We start from the raw sequence: 24,731 nt of genomic DNA, 5'->3' as shown, positions 1-24,731 counted from the left end.
GTTAACAAACCCCATATATATATATATATATATATATATATATATATATATATATATATATATATATATATATATATATATATATATATATATAACTAAAGTCGTTAATTTTGACAGGAAAAAACATGCCTGTTAAGAATCAATAATCGCTTTAAATTAGAAATCACGTTACTATTCTTGCCACCGGTAATAAACAATGAGAATAATGAGTATACAATCCTTAGTAATAACTATTAGCATAAAATTGTAAGGAGAGTCTCACGCATCATCAGTCTGCACTGTAAGATCCTGTACACCCAAATCATGGCATAGGCCATGCACAAATTCTAGTATCGGCCGATCGTTTGTCCCTTGCTTTACCTGTCAGAATGACCCACTAAATAGTCAACATTTACATTAAATCAACTTAATAAAAAGAAAAGAAAACATGCCACACTAACATGACCAAATTTTTAAAATAAAATTCAGGTTTGTACAACAAATAAACAGCGATTCACTTGGGTACCGGCTTGAACAAGACTACTACGCGTTAGAGGTATGTAAATCTAGACATATATAGTATTTATTATATTCTAATGGTATAGAAGTTTCAGTTTTTTGCTACCGCTAGTCAAATACCTGTATTGACAAAGGATTGGAGAACAAATAATAAATTACCTGCACTACAAGTGAACCAACCACATGACCTGGTACTAATTCCCAAAAACGAACCTGGGAGACTTCCACTACATCTTCCCGAGCATAAATCTGAACAGAATATACAAAATGTAGAAGTGGCACATTGATGTATCAAATTAAAAACGCAAAACATAAATAACAGACTAAAGCAAGCAAAGTATATCAATCACCACAGCCCCAAGATTCGATCTGGGATAGAAAGTTAAAAAAAACAGTTCCCAAAAAATAAATTGAAACTTAAATATCATTTAACAAGTGGAGCAAAACACAATTTGCTCAAGAAAAAGTAACAACCTGTCTCAAGCATTTATTCAAAGCAGTAGTTGGGATGCTAGGAGGCGCCATTTGGAGCAAGATACCACCAGTTGCCCTAAAGAGAGGCAGAACAAGAATAAAAACAGCAACAGAAACAAGCCCTAAGCACAAGACTTCTGCATTCTGAACCCTATAATGAAGGAAAAAGAAATAAGTCAAATTACAATATCTAAAGTAATAATGTTAGAAAGCTGTCAATTTTTTATTTTCAAGTTTTCATTATATCACTCTAGATTATTAGAAAATGAAATTATATTTACCTGATTGACAATAACCAGGATGCCAATATCAGACCTGCACTGAGAAACCATTGAAGTATGTAAGCTCGACATTATTTGTACATGGTTAAGAAAATGCGCTAGCATTCATGGGGTGTTACTATCATACACATGGCAAACAACATAAATCAAAGAATATCTACCTGCGAATAGAATCTGCAAGAACATGCAGGAAAACAGAGTGGTGATTCATATCTTCTGCATTTCTGTAAGCTGCAAAACATTTTCCAGAAGAAACATTTAATGATTAATTATTATAGGTCAAGTTCAAAAGTAGGAAAAGGTTAGATCAAGTCAATTTAAGAACATCTAATAAATACCAACCAAGATTAATCCGAGCATAGTTTCTGAAGAACCATACACCAACGAGATTCACAAATAAATTGGTCACTGCAGAAACAATCAAGTAATGCCTACAAGAAGAACGCAGTCGACATAAATAAAAATTAGAAGGAAAACAAACAAAAAAAACAGCTGTTAAAATGAAAAAGGTCACAAACAAGCAATCCCTTCCCATTCTAAAAGGAACACAATCAACAAACGTGGTGAAGGCAGCAGCAAAATCTAGAATACATATTTTTGAAGATCACGTCTAAAAGTCAATTGTAACTTTTAGCCATTTACAGTAGGCATCCTTAAGAAACGTATTAATTTCGTTGCCTTTCATGGGGCCTTTTTTTGGTGGATATTTCCAAAATTTATGTTGTTATTTAAATTCTATTTATGTTTACTAGAACAGGGTTACTTATTTTATCCTAATATTTTGATAAAGTTTGACTACTTCAGCAAAAGTGACGTGATAAGGCAGCAATTCATTGCTTTCTCTTGGGTACAATGAAAAAGAACCTTCACGCCTATGATCAACTCAACTGGTATTAGAGAAAAAAGAGAAACACATGAATGCAAGAGGCTAGAGATACCCCAAGAATATTGTTCAGAACTCTAGACAAGGTGCCGTTAACCACTGGCATATTCTAGATAACCCAGAGTCTCTCCTTAACTAACTTCTTCTTCAGTTTGCTGCCTAACTACTCAGAGCTGTGCTGCTTTACTAATAGGATACCATTCCATCTAGCTATTTCTCCCCCTCAAACTTACTATTTAAACCTATCAATATACCATTTTTATTACTTATGCCTATCAGTCTAGGTTAAACAAATATTTGATCCCTTTCAGAGGAAGCATAAAACCTCCACCTGGTCAACTTCTTAACCATTCCAACAAATCCTAAATCCTAATATCAACAGACAGATACTGTTTACAGCCCCATCAAAGCCATCGATAAACACTTTAGCCCATGTAATAAGCACAAGCTCATTACAACCCCTATGTTATAACCTTGGGTTTCTCAACAAACCCTGATTTTGCTCTCTTAAATCCTGCGCTTAGTGCTTTTCTTCATCACAATATGGATAGAACATACCAATTATGACACCAATAGCAATCCTTTGCTAGCATCAAATGGAACCCAGCTCAACAACAAAATTTTCATTTCTAACTTTGAAAACCATTTAGTCAATCTTTCTGCTGCTGGATATGTACGATACTTAATCGTAAGAAATAAAACACTGAATCTGTACAAACTTACTTGTGCTCTGATTCATCTTGTATGAAGGCATGAAGGGCCTCAACTGCTAGGGAGAATGACATAAACAAAAGAAACAGCTGTCTACACAAGCAGCAGAAGAAGAAAATTCAATATGTTAGCGCATATGATGTAAATGTACGGAATAGATGAGAAAAAGTAAAACAAGTCTGCAACAGTTAATTTAAAACAGTCACACAAATTTTTTTGCCCCTTATACAAGTGATCATTTAAATACTCAACTCAACAATGCAAAATCCAAACCAGAATGCCATGAATTATCCATTCTATGCATTTGCTTAGGGTCTGTTTGAATAAACATTTCTATAAGCACTCATAAAACAAGAAAACAATAAGGAAATTATATAAATTTTTGCATAAGTAAAATTAACTTATAGACAAATTAAATTAGCTTTTGAAAAAAGCTAATATGAGAGTTTTTCAACAAATTAGCTTATAAATAAGCTAATTTTAGCTTATTGAAAAGTTTATTTAATTTTCTTTTTGAAGTGTTAATGGAGAAGTTGATCCAAACACATCCTTAGTCAAAAAGATAGCTTTCAGCAACTCAATTCAGATAAACGTGACAATCTAAAAATGTATTTTACCATTTATTATGCAATAGCATTCAGCATTTTACAAGATTTTGAGAGAAATACTAATTTCCACACTGATACAAAGAATTTGTTCTGTGTTTACATTAGGGACAAAAATTACATGTTACCACCTTATCAAAAACCAGAAAGGAACCAAACCTGATTAGAGATCAGCACCATAATCTCCCCAACTTACTTTTACATGGTTACTAATTTATTATAGAAGCATCATTTTAGTAACAGCAACCAATAACTTCACTAGATAGACAGTAACAACAGCTGTAGTAAATGAAATAAGGAATACTTACGGCATTTGTAAATGCAGACAAGACTTCTAGCCTTTTATACCTGAAATTAAATCATATCAGTTCAAAAATTATAGACAGGGTTGAAATGCTTAATAAAAAGGTAATAGTAGTTCAAAATAATACCTATAGTATTATTACACATGCGCATGTGCTCACACAAGGATCGATAATTAGACATGTTTTTGTGTGTATAATGTGTGTGTGTGTGTTGAAAATCATTATAATTATTTAAATTGACAAACAAGATTTATGTAAGTGCTGATTGGAGAAGAGGGACAGGCAACAAGATCAAGTTGAGAATGCATGGAAGGATTATTTTTATGTAGAGAAGGGGAAAGTAAAAATTTGCAGTAAAAAGAATATGTAAGTGCAAAATAGATGGTTTGTTTGTTTGTTTAAAGGAGAAATAATAATTGGGCAACTAAGGGAAAGTGAGAGACACTGAGCTGAAACCGTATTTGAGAGAGCACAAATACTTCATTTATATTGAGAAAAAGAAATTAATACAATAAAGAGAGGAGATTTGATATCCTCTAATATTAAAGATATGATAGGAGAATAAATAAAAATATTCCTAATTATATGTATAATCAAGATATTTCTAATTATATAACATGTGCTCCTTATTTCTATGGTTATAACAGAAACTTAAACAATAGGTTTCTGACTTTCCAAGTTCTAAAAATCATGTCTACTCTCATTAATGTTGTGTGAAAATCTTGTCTGACCATGTTGGAACAGCTAAAAATACACTTTTAAAATTCAACACTTCAATGGGGTGCCTGACACATGTCATGCATGTGTCACTATTGTGTCACACACGAGTCATATGCTTGTCAGAGTCAAACATGTATCCAACACAGAGACACACCATTAAAGAGTCAAGTCCATGCTTCATAGTCTAGGATTAAGTAATTGTTGGGGCAGATTGATATTCTTGAACCTTGAATACAAAATATAAACAATGACACAGACGGATGGAAAAATGTTATCTTTTAGTAAATAAGATGCATGCAGATAGATATGGACACATGAATATGTGTGTTAGATTCAAGCTAAGTGCAAATATAACAATAGTGAACCAACTAAGTCACACATACTTCCTACAGTTGCCAGTTTACCTACATCCTCATTCAATAAGTTCATCTTGTTCCTGTTTCAGAAAAAATCATAACTCGATCCCTTAATCTTTCATGGGAATTGAGAACTAGCTCTCCGGACAAGAACTCAAGAGAAACATAAGAGCCAAAGGTAGATTCTTCAGCTCTCAAAACTGAGGAGCATCAGGTAGTAAAGAACTAACAAGTTCCCTTTACCACATGGGAGAAAACAATCATGTTTTGTATAGAATGCAGTCAATGTACAATTTTGCCATATATATATTCACTCATACCTTACGAATTCTGCAATTTCACAAATGGCACAACTGTACACGAAAATTTCCAATACTAGTAATCATAATAGTAACAAAAGCAATTATAGGGGAAAAAAGACAATTATAGGGTATTTCCAGAAGAACTGTTTAAACAACCACTTTAGGAATCAAAATTCAGTTATACAATAAACTGCGTCACGTAATTAAGTACAAAAAACTGATGGAGCACAGTTGACAAGTACATGACAATAAATGAACAAATCTCACCCATAAGTATACTCTCGATCGGCTTTATTCCTAGACGCAGCCATAACAAATAACGAAAATGTAAGAAGACCACATCCAAAAGTCAAGTGAACCGCATCAGACACTAAACCTGAAAAGGTAAACGCATAGATCAAAACGTCAGCAGAGATTCTATTTCAAATTCAGTTGACATTAATCGTTACACCCAAACCAGAGAACGGCTTTGAAAAGTAAAATTAATTTCCATGCATCACGTACACAAACTCGCGAAATGACGAATATAAGTTATAAAAAGTAACGAACATTCGAATTTGAAAAAGTTTAATGAAAAATCAAAGCTGATTGAATCTGACCTATGCGGCCTGTGAAGAGGCCAATGAGCAATTCGGCAGTGGAGTACGCGACATTGAGCGAGATCATCAGGAAAAGCCTCTTCATAAACCTGTTTCCAGATCTAACGTTGCGGAAGACGGAGAAAACGAAGGAGGAGAAGGACGATTTATGGAGCGAGGTTGAGCGCTTATCGTCACGCGCGGACCAGTAGAGGTGGTGGTGTAGGCCGTGTGCGGGAATGTCTATCGGCGTGTGAGGTTGTTGGAAGGAAGATTGGCGCGAAAAGGCGAATCGGCGATCGGCGGCGCCACCGAAGCCGAAATCGCCGTTGATGGAAGTGAGAGACTCTCTGGCTTCCTCCATCTAGGAAACCGGAAAAGATCGACGGGGGAGAATGGAAACAATGGAATTTGATTGCGGCTTTGAGGTTTAGGTTTGAAGAAGGATTGTAAAATAGCTGCGAACGAAAAACAACCAGATTTTGTTCTTTCACTCAAATTGAAACTTCCCCTGTTCCAGAGAGTGCCGCGATTGAAGTCAAAGTAAACTCCCTACTTTTTTTTTAATATTATGGAAAAACATAGTTATCTACCTAACATAAGTAAATGTTATTTATTTACTTCCAGAATTCAACTAAGGTGCACTGTCACATATTCTAAGATCAGATACAACAACTTAAGTAGTAAAATTTAAATTAAATATTCATTGTTTGATTTTTATTTTATTTTTTTCATTATTTAGAGTCGAACATCGGCATTCCTTATTTATTTAGGAATAAAAAATAAATTAACAGTTGAGTTTTTTTTATAAATTTAAGTATTTTTAGTTGAATTTCTGTTAATATATAAAATTTGATATGGTTCATTAAAATAACTGTTTCAATATGATTCGTTTGTTTTTTGTTTTAATATTTAATTTATAAAATCACACAATATTTGTTATTAAGATAGTTAGGATTTTAAAATTTCAATTTTATCTTGTAATTCAAGTTTGTCGTGTTATGTTTCGAAATTTCAAAATTAAATAGTCACTTAATCCTTATTAATAATAAGAGTTTAATTAAAAAATATATAAAAGTTGTGAACATTAAATAAAATAATTTTTTTAAAAAAATTCAAGTAAAAATATTCAAAATTTATAAAAAAACTTAAAACATAGTTCAATAATTTTTATATATAAAAATGTATAGAATAATAATGTAAGGTTTATACCTATTTTTCTCAATTTTATTCAAAAACGGTCTTCGACTTCTTTAAAGTTGCTCTAATTTTTATAATTTTTGTTTAATTTAATCTTTTTATTTAACCGTGTTTAAATTGTTAATGACACAATGTCCACATGAGCTATCAATGAATGGCGTGGGCCCAGTTTTTTTCTAATGTGGCTACCCATGGCATTAGGGTTTTCGGGTTTGCGATTTGGCCTCCCATGACAGCACGAAGTTGGATTTCACGATTAGGATTTTCTAGTTTGCGATTTGGGGCTTGTGTTTGCAGGTGGTGATGTGAGGTTTTCGTGGTTGATCGCGATGATGATTCACGAGTTGGATTTCACAATTATGTGAATTTGTGGCGGTTGAACGAACATGGTGTCTCGTTGTGGTTGATACAATTTGCGGTGATGATGTTGAGTTTCATTTGCAATTTGTGGTCTAAGGCTTTCTTATTTGCAGGTTCAAACTCGCAATGGAGCTTCATGTGGGGAGGCATGAAATGGGTAGTTAAGGTTTTTTCATGGCTTATATTGGTGGTGCAAGGAAGTAGTGGTTGGTAGAGGTCTGTGTAGTGGTTCGTGGTTGCAGAGTTGGTGACTTTGTGTTTAGTTTAGGTGGTTGGCCATGTAGGTTGCTTATGAGGTTGTTGATTTAAGATTTGTGGCTTGTTAAAAAAAGATGATGGTTGTCTCGTGGTAGTGGTATGAGGAAGAAGATGGTGGTGCGTTGCGGTAGCGTAATGGCGGGCAAGGAGAGTTTAGTGACTGGTGATACGGCGACGATGGAGTCGAGGATGTTGGAAAAAAAGATGAGATGATGTGCCAGCCACGTCACTCATTTATGGCTCAGGTAAACACTGTCGATTTATGTGCTGACACGAAAAAGAAACAAATTGAACAAAAATTACAAAAATTTGGACAACTTTGAACGTCCAAAAAAGTTAATGACCACTTTAAACAAAATTGGCACAAAATAGATACCAAACTAGGTATTAAATCATAATGTAAATCATTTTAATTGGTGAGAAAAAATAAATGAAAATAACTCAATTGAAAAACACAATTTTTAAACTCTAAACATAATTTTTTTAATAAAAATTTATTAACTTCTATCTTAATGAAATCTTAAAAGTTTATTTATCAATTTTTAAATTTTACTTCATGGTCAAGATTGGTGCAACTCGTAAAAAAAGTCAAAATTGGTCAATTTTACTAAGGTCAAAATTGGACACAAGTTGATCTGGACTGAAGTTTGAGAAAAGATAACTTACACCAAAGGTCGAGATGGACTGACTTAGACTGAATGTCGACTTTGGCCAATTTGGCTAAAAATAAAGACAAGGCTATTCAAATTGAAAGTCAAGAGATGTTTGTGAATGTTTAATGATATATTTTAAAAAATTAATACTTTTTTAATGTTTCAAAAGAAAGCCTAAAAGTTAACCTTATAGGACTTTTGTGAATTTTTTGACGACATAAACTTTTTCAATTGGAGACTTTTTGACCTTATGACCTATTTTAGTCCTAACCCACATAAGTCATAATCAAGTCCTTTGGAATAGGTCAATTAACAACTCTAAATTATATTAGTTTATTATCTTAACACTAATAATTTTCTTATACACTCACGCAACTGAATTTATTAAAGAAGGAAACAAAACAAAGATTAAATACATAATATTTACTTTTTGCTTTAAGAACTACATCATATTTATAAAGGTTACACAAATAATAAAATTAACATATAGTTTTCTTAATAATGCATAAGCAAATGGAGAGAAACATGAAATGTCTTTAAAGTATAATACTCATTCAAGTTGATTTAATGTTATCATTGTTTTCCTTAAACTAAGTTTGTGTTATTTCAAACTTTTTTTTTTCATTATGAAAATAACTCAACTTTTAATGATTTAGTGAAAGTATATATAACTTTTTTTTTACAATAGGACAATATTCAACTTCTATTTGTTTTTCTTCGACTAACTCTCAAATCTTGTAAAATTGAATATCGATGTGCTTGAACCATTCATAAAATACTAGATTTTTGTTTAATGCAATTACTTCCAAAATATATCTTTTTGGGTATTTTGTATAGACAATAAGTTTTACTTCGTTATTACTAGAATTAAAAGAACTCCCATTTGTCAACGTACATTTAGTTAATATATAATTCTTTGAGCTCCTTACAAATGGCAGATACATGGCTCTTCCATGAATATGTTGATCAATCATAATCCAAGTACAATATATGACACTCTTGATATTTAAATACTAGTTGTAAAAACCACATATGTGGAAACAAAGAATTATTTTTCTTTTTAGATGAATAAGTGAATACTAATATTCCAATTTTAAAGAAATTGAATCACAATTAGATTAAAGGATGATACTCAAAATTCTATCACAGCCTAATAAGCATGGGACAACTATTAGAGAAATGACAAAATAAAATAATTAGTTGAAACACACAAGAAAAATAATAATTAGTTATTCATGATGAATCTCTATATTATAGCTTTTCCCTTATAGTTGTCTCATTAGTAAGTTACACTAAAGACTAAAAACATATAAAGCATCATAAATAAAAAATTTATTTTCATTATTCAATTTAGGTGTGCTTCTATCTTTCCCCAAAATTAAAAATTAGCATAGTTTGTAAATTTTACTATAAACTTTGGTTATTCATCTTGAAAAGAAAATAACTCATTGTTTCCACATATATGACTATTATAATCAGTTTCCAAATATTTTCATCTTCTAAAAATTTGTTACTTATAAAAAATAAACCTCATGGTAAGGATAGTAAAATGGATCAGACTCCTCTTTTGACTTGTTATACCATTGACACGCAAAATTGTGACAAAGAGTCGTGGATTGGCAAGTCAATCCATCAACCTTTTTTTTAAAATATAAATATGTTCTAAGCTTTTAATTATTTAATTAGTGACTCTAATCAAATAAATTAAAATAATTTTACATTTACATATTAAATTACTTTACTATAACTAATAATTGAAATTTAATTTATAATTATTAATAATTTAAGTTACAATATTAATGCATATATGTATCCTTAAAGTAATATAAGATAGAAAACTATCTTTTCAATTTCCAAATAAAAAATAGGTCAATCTATCTCATTTTTGACATACCAATTTGGCAGACTAAGTAGAACGAGAGATAAAGCAAATTAGAGAATTGAAAACTTCAACCGATCCACAATTTTGATGGGCTAGGGGTTAGTGTGGTTCATAACCCACTTGTCACCCTTTCTTTGTGGTTGTTTGAATTACCATCACCATCTTAATAGAATTATTTCTTACACCATCCCACGTTGTTCCTTGCACCATCACATTTTTTAAAAACTCTAAAACTATCTTTTATATTTTAAAAAATCTTATATCTCCACTTCTTTTCTTCAAAGGATGTCGACATTCTTTGAAAAAAATTTCCTCCATTGAAATTTTCGAAAAATCCTTTAATCAATGTCGACATCTGTTAAAGAAAGATATTTTTGATATGTGATGGTGCACGAAGAAATATGAAAAAATACAAAGAATAACCCTTCTATTTTAGATATAATTTTAAACAATATTAACTTCATGTTAGAATATATAATTTGTGGCTTTGTGGTCTTACTTTTCACAATCAAAATTGTTAAAACTACTATCTTGGTAGAAAGTGTTTCTACTTTTTTCTTGATTAAAAAGATGGTAATAATGATTTGTTTTTCATTGAATAGATGGTATGAAATCATTGCCTCTCCATTGATTAAAATTAACATGTTCTCTTTCTCAAAAATTACCACGACCACTTCTTCTAAAGTTACTTCTTCCTCTACTACTGAAATTATGACCTCTGCATTAAACACTTTAACTAGATTTTGTTGTGTTGTTAAAATTGACTTGACTCTTCAACGCCTCTTCACTTATCTTTTTATTTCTCTAATATTTTTCTTACATGAATTGCAATGTTTCCATGTAATTTGCTACTAACAGTGTTTATGTTGTGGAAAAGTACCAAAAAATTTCTCTTCACCTTGTTGCCAGAAATTTCTTCTCCACAACATTCTCATTTTATTAATGAGGTCGACAGTAAGAGTAAAATATTGTTCAACAATTTATGAATTGAACATCTCACCTTTGTAATAATCTCTTTCATAATATTGCAACTTAGATTCCTACACCTTCTTTATTCCTTTGTATGATAACTTTAAAGTGTCTCACATTTTTTACAGTTTTAGAATCTACAAATTTACGAAAAATAGAATAGTATACTTCTTATTGGATTTGTGACAGTGTCAAATTATCCTTATTTTGACTTTCTTTATTAGCTTCTTGGGACAAAACCAAGTCAATAAAACTTCAAATATTGCAAGTCTTTAAATGAGTAGTTATTAACAACTACCAATAATTGTGACTAAGTTTTCAATCCAGTTTGAAGCCTAACCGTATGATATTATCATTCATTATCGAATCCTATTGCAACGTTGTTGCAGGTGACATCAATTTTCCTATTAAGGTGACCAACAAATACTAGATATAATTCATAAGTAATAATAAAAATAATAAGTAATTACCAATATTTATATACTTTAACCCCGAGTTATACTTTTCTCGTACTTTTTATACAGTTATATAAAGAAAAAGTATGTTTTTCCTTCTAGAGTTGTATGATGGTTCCAGTGTCTGGGTCATGTTACCATACTGCATCGTGCATATTAACCAAAGTGCCAACTAGAGTGCCTGATTTAAAAAAGGGGTCCATTTTCAAAAAGAATTTAATTAATCTCGATGAATGTTATGTTTACAATACCAAAGCAGATAGCAAAACAGATGTCATTCTTTCTACTGTAATGGCAACTGCGTACCAATTTGAGGATATGGTAGGTCCAAAAAGCAGTTGGGATTCGCAGGCAATGATGCACATTGGTGTAACATGTGAACTGGAATGGAAACGGTGGTAGTCTACCTCGTTACAATGTTGAGTTTAAGAAGCTTGTGATAATGGTGAATTCAACAAGTCAACACTCGGAAGTTCTTGCAGAAGACGTGAAATTTCTCACAAGAGGAATTTTTTTTTTTCCCTTTTACTTACAATCTTCTGATACACCACTGTAACAAGTGAAATGTTAAGAAAACCATGACCATAAATATTTGACAACTCAGTATGGAAAACAAATAAGAATGAAACTTTCTCTTAATAATCCTCTTAAAATTAAATACACAAAAAGAATGCATTTAATGTCTTCCAAAATATAACATATATGTATGTATGTATGGATCAATGTTACTTTTATTTTAGAATTTTGATGCAATGCTGGGGTGTCTTTACGAGCTGATAATTGAAAATTAAACGCATGTGATGATGATACCTAGTTCATTATGTTCGTCATTTATTTTTCTGCCCTCAGATATTATATATGAGGCTCACCTCCTTATCGTACTCATGACTGCATATGATGATCCAGCGTATAGGCCCGAATATCAGAAGGACTTGTACCCGGCCTAACAACAACCATCAAAATAATATTATACAGCATGAAAGGTCTAAGAAGCCAAGTATCAGAAATATTACGAAACACCCGTTGGTTTCATCAGTTTGCGTTTGCACAAAAACATATCTGAAGGTCCAAACTCACAAAGTGTTGCCCTTTCTTGTCCTAATCAAATTTATGCAAAAGCGTAGGCGGCTAATTAAATCAACAATATGAGCTTTTTATTAAAAAAAAATAAAAATAAGTAAAGTATTACTAATGCAATCTCATCGTGATTTATATTCATCTAAGCATAATTTCCAATAAAAATTTCTACGTATTGAATTATTAACCAGTACTGGTAAACAATAGTTAGCAAAATATTTAACTTATCTACATGTATTTTGCTAACAATTATCCCCGGACACTCTGGACCTGAACAGCCATTAAACTAGTAACCAAACCAAGCAAACTAAATGAGATGAGTCTAATTAAACCAGTTAACAGATTTCTGTCTAAACCGAAAGTACAATTAATTTCACATGTAAAATAGTGTCCTGCCCTCAAAAACCAGACAATACATTAGATTTAGGAAGAATAATATGGAGTTGGGAAGAAAATACCTTTTGTTAATGGTTCCATAATGGAATTTGAGCTTTCCAGTCTTAATATCCTCAACATACTGTGACCATGAGAAATAATACAAGTTATAGAATGAGTAGGTGACATAATAAAACCTAAAGCCATCAAGTTGAAACGTCTGATTCTGAATCATACCAAACTTAAGGTAACCACCATCGATGAAAAGGATAGAGAATTAAAAGGTATATCGTCAAGTGGAAAAAGTTGGCATGCTGATGATTCTGGACCAGGTGAAAAATGCGGCTTCTTCAACTTCGCCAAGAATATCAAATAAATCTGCCTCAAACATTCTATAATCATGATAAAAATTCTCAAACTAGTCAAGGAAATAAACAAAAAATAAATAGAATAATAAGAAATTTCTCACTTGGCCAATTAAAGGAATATCCAGTTGGGCAAATGGTGAAATTACTTCCACATCTGCATTTGCTTCCTCCCTTGTTTCTCTTATGGCACCATCCACAGCCGACTCTCCTATTTCCAAATAACCAGCAGGAAGTGTCCTTGTTGAACCAAAATATGAAATTAAAATACCTCATTGAGGAAAAGATATGCAGTATTTATAATATAAAAAAACTAGTAGCAACAGCATCACTGTTTTAAAAATGGTTTTGGGAACAGGAAAGTAACACGCAGATAGACAGAAGCAACCAAAATAGGAAGTATAACATAAAATCCATTCCTACCAAAGGCCATGAGATGGTTGAATATTCCTCTTGCAAAGGAGCACCTTGTTATCATGTTCAACGAGGCAGCCAACTACCTACTTTGCCAACCAAAATCACGTCATGTTTAGAAGAAAGTAAATAACCATGCATCAACTAATAAAGTGAAAGAAGAGCTATGACAAACAAAATAAATCATCAACATCGAAATTGATGTTGATGAGTTATTGTAGACAAAGAGAAATATTATCATTTCATCTAATTATAGGAGAATCATAAACACTAAAAGAAGTGAAAAAAATTATAAAATCCGGTCGGAGTTTCTGAAGAATCCGAATACAAATCCAATACAGGTACAGCTACCATTTTAAATCAACCATGCTTCCATTCAGACAACATAAATAAAAACATATGATACTCCTCAAAATCCTTCTTTGTTATACATTTTCATTACTATTTTGTGAAAAGAAAAATACTTAAAGAATGAGAGTTATAACTATACCATTTTAAATCATGTTATATGCAGATACCTTAACCTCCATATACATTTCAGCATCAAATTCAAGCATGGCATACCATTTTGTTTTAATAAAGAGGAAACCTTTATCCTAAAGATGTTTCAACTAACCTGTTTACTCAGATCAGTGAATAATAATATAGGAAAACATCAATATCATTCTCTCAAATCTCTATTCATAATGCATCTTAAAACTCAAGCAAAAATCAGAACATTTAATTTAACAAGAAACAACAATTCCAAGTTATATTTCATATGCACTGTATTCTATACCATGAACCGACCATAAAAATCTTTCAGATTGAACTTTAGGTTATCAACACATAATTCTGTTGTTCTCCAGTTACTTACAACTAAAGCCACAAACAAACTCCCCAAGAAAACTTTAATGAACAGGAACAACTATTTTTCCATAAAAACAAAAATAAGTGATACACAATTTCCTGGTACACAAATAAGTGATACACTACCCGCGGTACTGTCATGTTGCAAACCACACAACATAGCTAAGACTACATTTAACAGTATCAAAACAGTATCACGGCAACACCGTAACACTAATTTTGTAAATCAATTCATATACATTAAAAACAATTTACTTCAAACATACTAGAATACCCGCCATTACTTTACCAACAACAACTCTTATCCCAACTAAGGGAATTCTAATCTACTGAACGTATGCACGACATCATTCGGCTGCGCTAAATACATAAATACCAGTTATTATCACTTCGCAAGCACTAAATCAAATAAACCAGAAGCTAGAGAGATATTTCTAGACAGTCACCATCTTCGGATTCTGATACGCAATCTTCCCACAAACCGTACATATAGCTCTCAACTTTTCTTCCCCTTCGGGAATATCATTCTTCGTAGAACCACCACACCACTGACAGAAGTTAATGTGTCGAACATTTCCCTACAGTAGCCCGATCAACAACATTTCAGCGAACCGTTAAAATCCACAATTGCAAGATTCTAGCTTTGCATCATTAACAACAATAGACATATACCATATATAAATAACTCAGTCACAAAATTAACATTAGAAATGCGCGAAGAGAACTCACGGCAGAAGGAAGCGGTGTCGAGGAAGCGTGAAATGGCGCGAATCGAACCCTACGAACGATGGTTTTGGTGGGAAGCAATTTGGAATAAGGGTTAGGGTGTGGAATTGGGGAAAATGAGAAGGATGAGAATGCCCGGGGTTTCTGAATCCATCGTTGACTTACCAATCCACATATCTGAATCTGGATTCCCTTCATCATTTTTGTTATTCAAGTATGAATTGGAACACGCAATTATACGCAACCAAACCTTTTTCGGTGTTCACGGTTCCGTTTTCAAATTCAAAATCACCCAATTCAACGAATAGAATAAACCACTCTCTTTCCCCCCTTTTCTTAATCCAAAATCCTCAAACGATAAGACCTAAATCTTCTTACTTCAAAAATAAAGAGTATCTATTTTTAGTTTTCGGAAAAACATTTTATATATCAAATAAATGAAAAACATCATTATCTACAGAAATTGTTAGGTGATTATGATACACTCTATGCATGAAAACTGGCACATTCACACGTATACTTCTCATTTACTTACTTTATTTCATTTTCTTCCAATCCCAAGCTACCAATTTGAGATTTCGGGGAAACTATGTGTTAAGTTGAAGAAATTAAAAAATGTATTTTATCTTGTCTTGAAACTAGTAATATTATATAATTCTTAAAATAACACCACTAACTTTTAGATTGTTTGTTTTTCAACTTTTTCAATTTACATTTAGACTTATTTAGTTTATAAGTACTCCTACTCAACTCAAATGTTGCAAAAAAATGCAACTCCAACAGGAGTTTTCTGGATATTATCAGCTGAGACAATAAATGGTAACTTTGAACAATAGAGATTCTTAACATAATTAGCTGAGACAATAGATGGTAAAAAATGGTACATTCGACCTATCAAAAAATTGGTACATTTGTAATCGTAAAATAGTATACATGTTATTTGCATGATAATCTAATAAAATTATTTAAAACTACAAAACACAGTGAAAGCAGGATTGCTGTGTTAAATAATATAGAACGGTCAATCATCCGGTTTGATCTGGCTGGAGAATTCCAGAAAAGGATTAGCATAAGCCTGAAGGATCCTCAATCCAAGGCCAGTTTATCACATAAAGATTGATAAGCTGCACTGCAAAGCTTGAACTTCTCTTCTGCTATAGCCTATCAAGTATCAATGTACAGAATAAAAAATTAAAAGAATTAGGAAGTTTAGCAAACTAATAATAGAGACTCCAGAACATCGAATTGAATAAAAAGGAGGAGGAATATAATCGGTGGTTAGAGCATCGCAGCACCTTGCAAGAGCCTTGATGACGATCTGGATGCCATTTTAGAGCACAGGCCCGGTACCTGATTATATAAAAATGTTGAGAATATCGTAGTAAAGAACTATGGCTTCCTAACATTTTGATGAAGACGAAATTACAGAAGAAGCAAAAACTCACGCATTTTTTACATCTTCAAGTTTCAGAGGACCAGAAGCACTCAATCCAAGTGCTAATCTATCCGGAGTTAAATCTGAACCAGGACTATCAGGCTCGGATGAAGAGTCATAATCATTTTCGCTTCCATGCCTCCAATTCCATGATCTCCCAAAATTAGAGAAGCGTTCAGCCCTCCTCCACTGAGGATTTTCCTCATTGATGAAGGACCAATAGAAGAATCTATTCCCACCAAAGGCAGAACGGAAAATGGTTTCCACATCAAAATCATCTTCACAAAACAAAGGATCTCCTGAAAGAAATAGGGTTTGTTACCAACTTGCCATTAATACATTAGACTCCAGAGTACACTTCATAAGTATCTAGCAGCTTCTATGTTTTGTTGAAAATAATAAAAACAACGTAAACAATTACACTGATTTCATAAAGATTATGATGCAACTTGAAATTAAATCTTATTCATGATATCCACAAGTTTAAATCTCTCAATCCTAAATGAGTAAACAAGAAGTTTCCAGCAATATTACGTAGCATGATCTCTTAGAGATACAACCACCTGTAAAGAGAGGTAATACTACAAGATACATGTAATATATTCTGTTACAGCACAAAAATCTCAAGCATCCTTACTTCTGTACCAATGGTTTGATCCCTGTTTGCCATTCCTGTACCTTCCAGAGCCCCCATCAAAATATTGCTTTTTACGAAACCATGAGGGGTCCTGGCTTGATGGCAGCTCGTCCTGATCAATACCTTGCTTCCAGCTCTAAACCACGCAGAAAAAAGTGCAACCATAAGCATCAAAACATCTTATAGGACAAACAAAATCACGGAAGAGAAGGGGTTGAGTTTACTTCTTAATTAAGTAGTTAACAAAGAAATTTATTTTATTTATTTTATTACATTAAAACTGAACCCATCCCTACCAATTTCATAAACACCATATACCTTGCAGTATATATTGTGAGGATCATTTTGGCGTCAGTGAAAGGGGAAGAAATATAGATCATACAATTGTACATGAACAGTTGCGATTGAAGGCAACTCAAAGGTGCATGGCCACATAAAAACATCACTTCTATGTTCTGATCTTCAATATTCATGAAAAAATCTAATAGACAGTATTTGTTCCTGTCACTCTCACATAAAAAGGCCTTCTAACTTGATATGTATGTTCGCCTACGCGCTATATGTATGAAAGCTTCCCACTTGAATATCAGCAATAAAATACGGGTGCCCTAATCTATGTCATGGCTTCTCCAAATGTTGCACCTCCCAAATCACGTGATCCCAAAAAACATGTAATAACATGAAGGGGTCTAATGTCAATCGTTGGCAGTGACATTGATGCATTTTACAATAAGTTTATTGAGGAAGAGTGGGATAAGATAAACCTAATAGATGGGTCTTGTTACTGTATATAGTGCAAATATCTTTCTGTTTTGATTTTACATTCCATTTTGCATTTTGTTAGTTTGTTGCATAGGCTCTGCTCTTTCTATTATGCCTATTCTCTCTCTCTTTTCATTGTATATATAATAGATACTCTTGACTATGTCATAATCAGAGAAGAATATTTTTCACCTCTTCAATTCTTTATTCTATTTCTCTGTACAATTTATTTCTCCTTTACATTGAAGATCATCTTCCATCATGGTAACAGAGCTTGAAACCCCCTTTTTTATGGTTATGGCTCCCGAGACTCTGTGTTCATTCTCTTCCATGGCTACGACACCACCTGCCATCTTCTCGTACTCCATATGGAAGAAATTATCCAACACTAACTTCTTACTCTGGAAAGAGCAAGTGGAATTTGTGATTAAAGCACATCGTCTCCACCTATTACTTGTTAGTCCTCAAATTCCTTCCCAGTTTCTTTCTCTTTCTAATTGTGATTTAAGGATTGAAAATCCTAAATACACTATTGGGAAACACAAGATCAAATGTTGCTTTCGTGGTTGCTATCATCTCTATCTGCCTCATTCCTGACTCATATTATCAGTTGTAAGCATTCCTTTCAAGTTTGGGAAAAAGATCCATGCACACTTTACTTCCCAAACCAAAGCTAGGGCTCACCAGCTACACACCGAGTTACATAAGCACCGTCTTCTCGTTGAAATGGGTCTTACTCTTCTTTCTCATGCTTCTCTTCCTATGTCATTTTGGGATCATGCCTTTCACACTGCAGTTTACATAATTAATAGACTTTCTTCCTCTGTTGCTCCTTATTTTGTCCCATATTCCACCCTCTTTCACAAAGAATCAATTATAATTTTCCAAAATTTCTGGTTGTGCCTGTATTCCTCGTACTCAGCCCTATAACACAAATAAATTGCAGTTTCATTCTACTGCTTTTACATTCATGGGTTACTCCTCTTGTCACAAAGGTTACAAGTGTCTTAACTCAAATGGTAAAATCTTTATGTCCAAAGATGTTGTCTTTGATGAAAAGACTTTTCTATATGCTACTCAAGTTCATTCTTGGATTATTTCTCTTGGCATTATACCATTTTTTGTTGACTTTCCCTCTCAGCATGCTACTCAAGAATCCCCTTTTGTTAATATTCCCAGTGAGTCTAATCCACCCAATGAATCCAATTCTCTGTTTCGTACCACTTATCATGAAACTCGTGATGTGTCTGTTCCTCCAACTGTTTCTAATCCACTGAATTTGTTCCTCTGGTTCCTAGTGTTTCTTCATCTCATAAACCTACTCATCCTATGCAAACACGTTCAAAGTCAGGTATTGTCAAACCATGTCGTTTTCCTACCTTACTTCTCACTCTTTCAGAACCCAACACTGTCAAGCAAGCTTTGATCTCTCCTCCTTGGCACGAAGCAATGCAAGCTGAACATGATGCTTTAATGGATAACCCTACATGGTCCCTCACTGCTCTCCCTCCTGGGCAGACTGCAATAGGCTGTAAGTGGGTCTTTCGTATTAAAGAAAATCTGGATGGCACAGTTAATAAGTGCAAAGCTCATTTAGTGGCAAAGGAGTTTCATCTGAAATTTGGGTATGACTACTCTGAAACATTTTCTCCCATTGAAAAGCTTGTTACTATCCAGTTGGTTCACCTTAGCTCTTGCCAACAACCGGTCCATTCAACAGATTGATGTAAACAATGCTTTCTTAAATGGCATTCTTCATGAAAATGTTTACATGACTCAACCCCATGGTTTTGAATCTGCAGATTCTACTCTGGTTTGTAAGCTTCACATGTCCATATATGGCTTAAAACAGGCTCTAAGATCCTGGTATGAAAGACTAACTTCCACTTTGATTGGTTTTGGATTGGTCCACAACAAATGTGATCCATCTTTATTAACTCTTCAAATTGTTCGACACTGTCTTTATGTTCTCATCTATGTAAATGGCATAATCTTCACTTGTTCCTCTGATTTGTTGCTGCAATCCGTCGTATATAATTTGCATTCTGCCTTTGCTCTCAAACAGTTCGGTGCTCTAGGCTATTTTTTGGGAATTGAGGTCAAACATCTCAATGATGGATCTCTTCTTTCTCAATCCAAATACATTCATATTTTGCTTTACAAAGCTGGAATGTAAGCAGCAAAAGGCATCTCTACTCCTGTTCAAAGAGGTCTAAAACTTTCCAAATATGGTTCTGATTATATGGATGACCCTGCTCTCTATGGATCCACTGTCGGTGCATTGCAATATGTAACTATAAACAGACCTGAGATTGGTTATAGTGTGAATAAAGTTTGTCAATTTATGTCACAGCCACTGCTTGAACACTGGAAAGCAGTCAAAAGAATATTGTGTTATCTCAAGGGTACTATCTCTTATGGCTTGCATCTTCAGCCTGCACCTTCTTCTGAAAAGTACAGTCTTACTGCTTATTGTGATGCAGATTGGGCATCTGATATTGATGACAAAAGATCCACTTTTGGTGCTTGTATATTCTTTGGAAGTAATTTGGTTTCTTGGTAGTCTAAAGAGCAAACTTTGGTTGCTCAGTCAAGTGCAGAGGCAGAATACCACAGTCTTTCTATCATTGCATCATAGATCTTAGGGCTGGAGTCTCTTCTTAAAGAGCTAAACATTAATTGTGCTACACCTATCATCTATTGTGATAATCAAAGCACTGCTGTTTTAAGTCACAACCCTGTTTTACACTTTCGGACCAAACACATGGAGCTAGACATCCTTTTTGTGCGGGAAAAAGTCCTGGGTCGTTCATTAATAATCACTCACATACTCACTAAACCTCTCTCTCATGTCCGGTTCTGTCACTTACATAACAAACTCAATGTTCTTGATTATTTTCAAGAACCTTGAGTTTGAGGGGGATTGTTAGTGTATATAGTGCCAATATCTTTCTGTTTTGATTTTACATCTGTTTTGCACTTTGTTAGTTCGTTGCACAGGCTCTGCTCTTTCTGTTATACTTATTCTCTCTCTTCTTTCGTTGTATATATAATGGATGCTCTTGACTATGTCATAATAAGAGAAGAATATTTACTTCTTCAATTCTATGTTTTATTTCTCTATACAATTTATTTTTCCTTTACATTGAAGATTCCATCAGGTCTGATGCCTCAGTTCTTACTCTGATAGTGATCATGAAGAAAGAATGACCAACGCTTTCTTACCGGCTGGATGTATTGACAAGAGGCCATTGATGATATTAACCTTCGATATTTTATCCTTAAAGTGCCGTTCACAAGCTCACAGCATATTTTGAAGTTGCAATATGTTGTTCCTAACTTGGGATCGGAGATCACAAGCTCACAGTACATTTATGAACCCAAATAGTCAATGCGAGCCCATACATATCGTCATTGTACACTCTTATTTAACACGTGTCACCAGATTAAACATAGAAATCCATCCTACCAATTCACAATATATTTGTCCAGAACCATCTTGCTTAAACAGAACACAGAGATTTAACCTATTCAGACAGATTTTAGCAGTTTCTAAATGCTAAATACGGGGCTGTTCATCACTGACCCTACTTCTTAATAAACCAGTGCAGCATGGAAAAGACATTAAGGAGAAATATAAATATCGTAACAATCGGAAAGAAACCAAGCCAAAAAACCACAGAATTACCTAACTCTGGCAACACTATATAATATATTAGACTATAATTGAATGCTAAAATTACAAGAAACTGCGCATGCCCACACATACAAAAACATGAAAAGGAGAAGAAGCATGGTGAACCTGAAACAGGGATTCTGCATAATCATTGATACTGTTCATTACTCTATGTTTTGCTTGCATCCGTCTAAACCTTCTGGAGTTATGATTGTTGCCTCTCTGCAATCAAACAGTTCTCAACCCAACAAAACATATAGACAACACTTTCTACACAACCAAAAGACATTGAACTCTCATTAATTAGTTCAATAAAAATAACATTTTTGGGTCACAAACAGTTCCCAACATACAAAATCAGAAAGAGACATAGAAGATTGACGCGGTGAGGCCCACTATCAAAAGACACAATGGTTTCCAATGTAATAATTGTTGAATGAAACGAAAAATAGTGAAATGACAACATAAAGCATAGGGAATTGAGAGAAACTAACGGTGTCCCAAAAATTGCGCCGTTTACGTTGCAGGGGAGGGGTTGAATGGAAGAGTGCCCTGAGAGAGGAATGAAGATTATTGCTGGTTGAAGCTTTGAAGATGGCGCTGCTCATTTTCTCTGCAATTCGAGTCCTTCGTTTTGCCCCACCTCGGGCTGTCGATGGAACTTGTTTAAGACGAAAATTGGAATAATCCTAAATTAGACCTAACCAGAATCAGAATGGTCATCAAAGACCACAAACTATTTGAAATCGTGGTTTATTCATTAGGCAAAAACATTTGAGCAATCCATCACTTTATTCTTATAGATTACTTCACTATTAAATAACCTTTAAAGGGCATATGAAAAATAAATTATTTTTATTATTATTAGAAGGTATTTTCGATTGCATATAAATAATAATTAATTATTATTTGAACTCATTATAACTAAATTTGATTTGTTTGGATGAATTTGTTAAAATTATTTTAAATTTTTAAAATGTGATTTTTATTATTTATATTTATGTGTAATTTACTTTTCTTATTCAATATTCATGGATGAATTTGTGATAAACATGTTTGTATTAAAAATTCACTTCATAATGGTACAATTACTACCAGCTAACATAAAGGAAAATTTACCTTACTGGTTTTTACTTTTAAAAATTTACCCACATGAATGAATCCAAATTGCATTACACAGTTTCATTAAAAAAATTATTATTACTAAAGAACTTTAATTTAAATCAAAATATACTACGATCATGACACTTTTTTACCATTTCAGTTTAAATTAAAATACGTGTCAATTTTTTCATTTTAAAAATTCTTTTTTTGTGACTAGGATTGAGAAAAACATCATATTTTCCAGAAAAAATTCAAAGTAAAATTAAACTTATGGATAGATGATAAATCAGTAATATTAGATAAATAAAATTAAGTAAAAAGGATAATTTTGATAAGTTTGAATAAGTGAATTAAAACTTTATGAATACTGGAATTTATACATTTTAAACTTTAAATTTTATTTTTAACACGATACTATTTTGTTAAATTTTGTTAATGAGTTATATGAAATCATAATATATTACAATAATCATTATTAAAATTATATATGTCATTTTTTAGTTAATAATTCACTATATTTATATTATTTATTCAAAGCAAAAATGATTTTTTTTTATTAAAAAAATAATTTATTATAAATCTGCAATATGAAAAATATGATTGAATAAACCTACTATAAAAAAAAACTAAATCTGATTAACACAATATATTAAATAGTTGAATATTTAATAATAAGTTTTTTTTGAAATAAAAAATTACAATTAATTTTTTTATTGAAATCTAAATAATAATTACACTAGAATATGTTAAACTCTAAATACAATTCAAAATAATAAAAAAAATATCATACAATCCGAGCATATCATAAAAAGTATCATACAATCCATTTTGACAACACTAAGAATGAAATGCCTCATCCGAATCTCAAAATTTCTTTTTAATTCTTCCCTCAATTATCGACTGCCCCCATTTGTCGACCAAAAATCATCGGTAAACAGTCATAACAACCTTATTAACAAATATCACTGATGGATAATTGGTCCATAATACCCAACTCATTTACAACAAAAATTTTCATTGGTAAATAAAATATCAAAATATGTTTCTAATATCCGTCGATAACTGCATATTATTGACAGATCATGATCCTTCAATAATATTTCGTCGATAAAGTCGGTATTCCTAATAGTTTTGTGTTTATTTGAAAATAGAGTTAATACCACAAAGTAATAAATGGAAAATGTGCTAACCGCAACAAACTTCACAAACTTACCTACTTTAAAAAAATTATTACAAACTTCAATACACTAATATTGTTTAGGAAAAAAATTGTATCTTGGCTTATTTAATTTTCAAACATTTTAATTTAGGTAATAAAATGTAAGAGTCTAAAAAATAAATTATTAGAGTTGATAACATGTTTAAATGATGAGACTCCATTATTTTAATAATAAAAGTTTAAAATATAAATTTAATTTTGATTAATGAGTCTCATTGCCTAAAACACATGTCATCTCTTTAAAACTCATTCTCTAAGAGTTTTCTACCATCTATCTTAGTCTTCTAACCACTGAGTTTTCTATTTGAAGATCAGGGAACTCCTAAATGATCATTGAGGCGAGGTCTTCAAGTTTACCTAATCAATTCTTGCAAAAGATTAAGTTAGTTTATGCTCTTTTCTCTAGTTATGTGTTTTTCAATGTATGTGAGTTTGGCTTTGTCGCATGTGTCATTTAGGTCTTCTATTAGGTTCTTGGTTTATCAATGGTTTTAACGACGTATCCTGATCATGATTTTGTGGTTTGTAAGAACATATAGAGTTCTTTGATCAATGGGAGCAATTTTAGGTTCTATAGAGTTGTTTGAGTTTCTAACAAGTAA

At 32.6% G+C, this 24,731-nt stretch overlaps 3 protein-coding genes across 6 annotated transcripts; all 3 read right to left on the bottom strand.

The window, feature by feature from the left end:
• Positions 1–132: 132 nt before the first annotated feature.
• Positions 133–6,270, bottom strand: LOC106757819 (zinc transporter 7). Its single transcript, XM_014640631.2, has 10 exons — positions 5,735–6,270; positions 5,403–5,511; positions 3,761–3,800; positions 2,860–2,936; positions 1,596–1,684; positions 1,415–1,484; positions 1,254–1,292; positions 973–1,123; positions 658–747; positions 133–360 (listed from the first exon to the last, which is right to left on the bottom strand). Exons 1-10 carry the CDS (start codon positions 6,075–6,077, stop codon positions 259–261), a joined length of 1,110 nt encoding a protein of 369 aa, XP_014496117.1. The 5' UTR covers positions 6,078–6,270; the 3' UTR covers positions 133–258.
• A 5,402-nt stretch (positions 6,271–11,672) lies between these two features.
• LOC106757709 (nudix hydrolase 23, chloroplastic) lies at positions 11,673–15,876 on the bottom strand. Of its 3 annotated transcripts, none has more exons than XM_022779048.1 (8): positions 15,300–15,876; positions 15,017–15,148; positions 13,731–13,807; positions 13,412–13,518; positions 13,180–13,334; positions 13,026–13,084; positions 12,360–12,433; positions 11,673–12,040 (listed from the first exon to the last, which is right to left on the bottom strand). In XM_022779048.1, exons 1-7 carry the CDS (start codon positions 15,495–15,497, stop codon positions 12,373–12,375), a joined length of 789 nt encoding a protein of 262 aa, XP_022634769.1. In that variant the 5' UTR covers positions 15,498–15,876; the 3' UTR covers positions 11,673–12,040; positions 12,360–12,372. The 3 variants fall into 3 exon arrangements, with proteins under 3 accessions (XP_022634769.1, XP_014495953.1, XP_014495952.1); XM_014640467.2 differs by having other exon boundaries at positions 13,180–13,296; positions 13,412–13,547; positions 15,300–15,872; XM_014640466.2 differs by having other exon boundaries at positions 13,180–13,320; positions 13,412–13,547; positions 15,300–15,866.
• Positions 15,877–16,101: 225 nt separating this feature from the next.
• On the bottom strand, positions 16,102–22,584 carry LOC106757710. 2 transcript variants are annotated; one of them, XM_014640468.2, is made up of 6 exons: positions 22,301–22,584; positions 21,933–22,028; positions 17,369–17,504; positions 16,742–17,030; positions 16,592–16,646; positions 16,102–16,457 (listed from the first exon to the last, which is right to left on the bottom strand). In XM_014640468.2, exons 1-6 carry the CDS (start codon positions 22,412–22,414, stop codon positions 16,383–16,385), a joined length of 765 nt encoding a protein of 254 aa, XP_014495954.1. In that variant the 5' UTR covers positions 22,415–22,584; the 3' UTR covers positions 16,102–16,382. The 2 variants fall into 2 exon arrangements, with proteins under 2 accessions (XP_014495954.1, XP_022634770.1); XM_022779049.1 differs by having other exon boundaries at positions 21,933–22,076; positions 22,301–22,431.
• Between the last annotated feature and the right edge of the window lie 2,147 nt (positions 22,585–24,731).

Source organism: Vigna radiata, chromosome 3 (genome assembly GCF_000741045.1).
Source record: "Vigna radiata var. radiata cultivar VC1973A chromosome 3, Vradiata_ver6, whole genome shotgun sequence".
In the NCBI taxonomy this organism is placed as follows: domain Eukaryota; kingdom Viridiplantae; phylum Streptophyta; class Magnoliopsida; order Fabales; family Fabaceae; genus Vigna; species Vigna radiata.
Note: the sequence above shows the minus strand (reverse complement) of the source record. Positions and strands in the feature narration are given on the sequence as shown.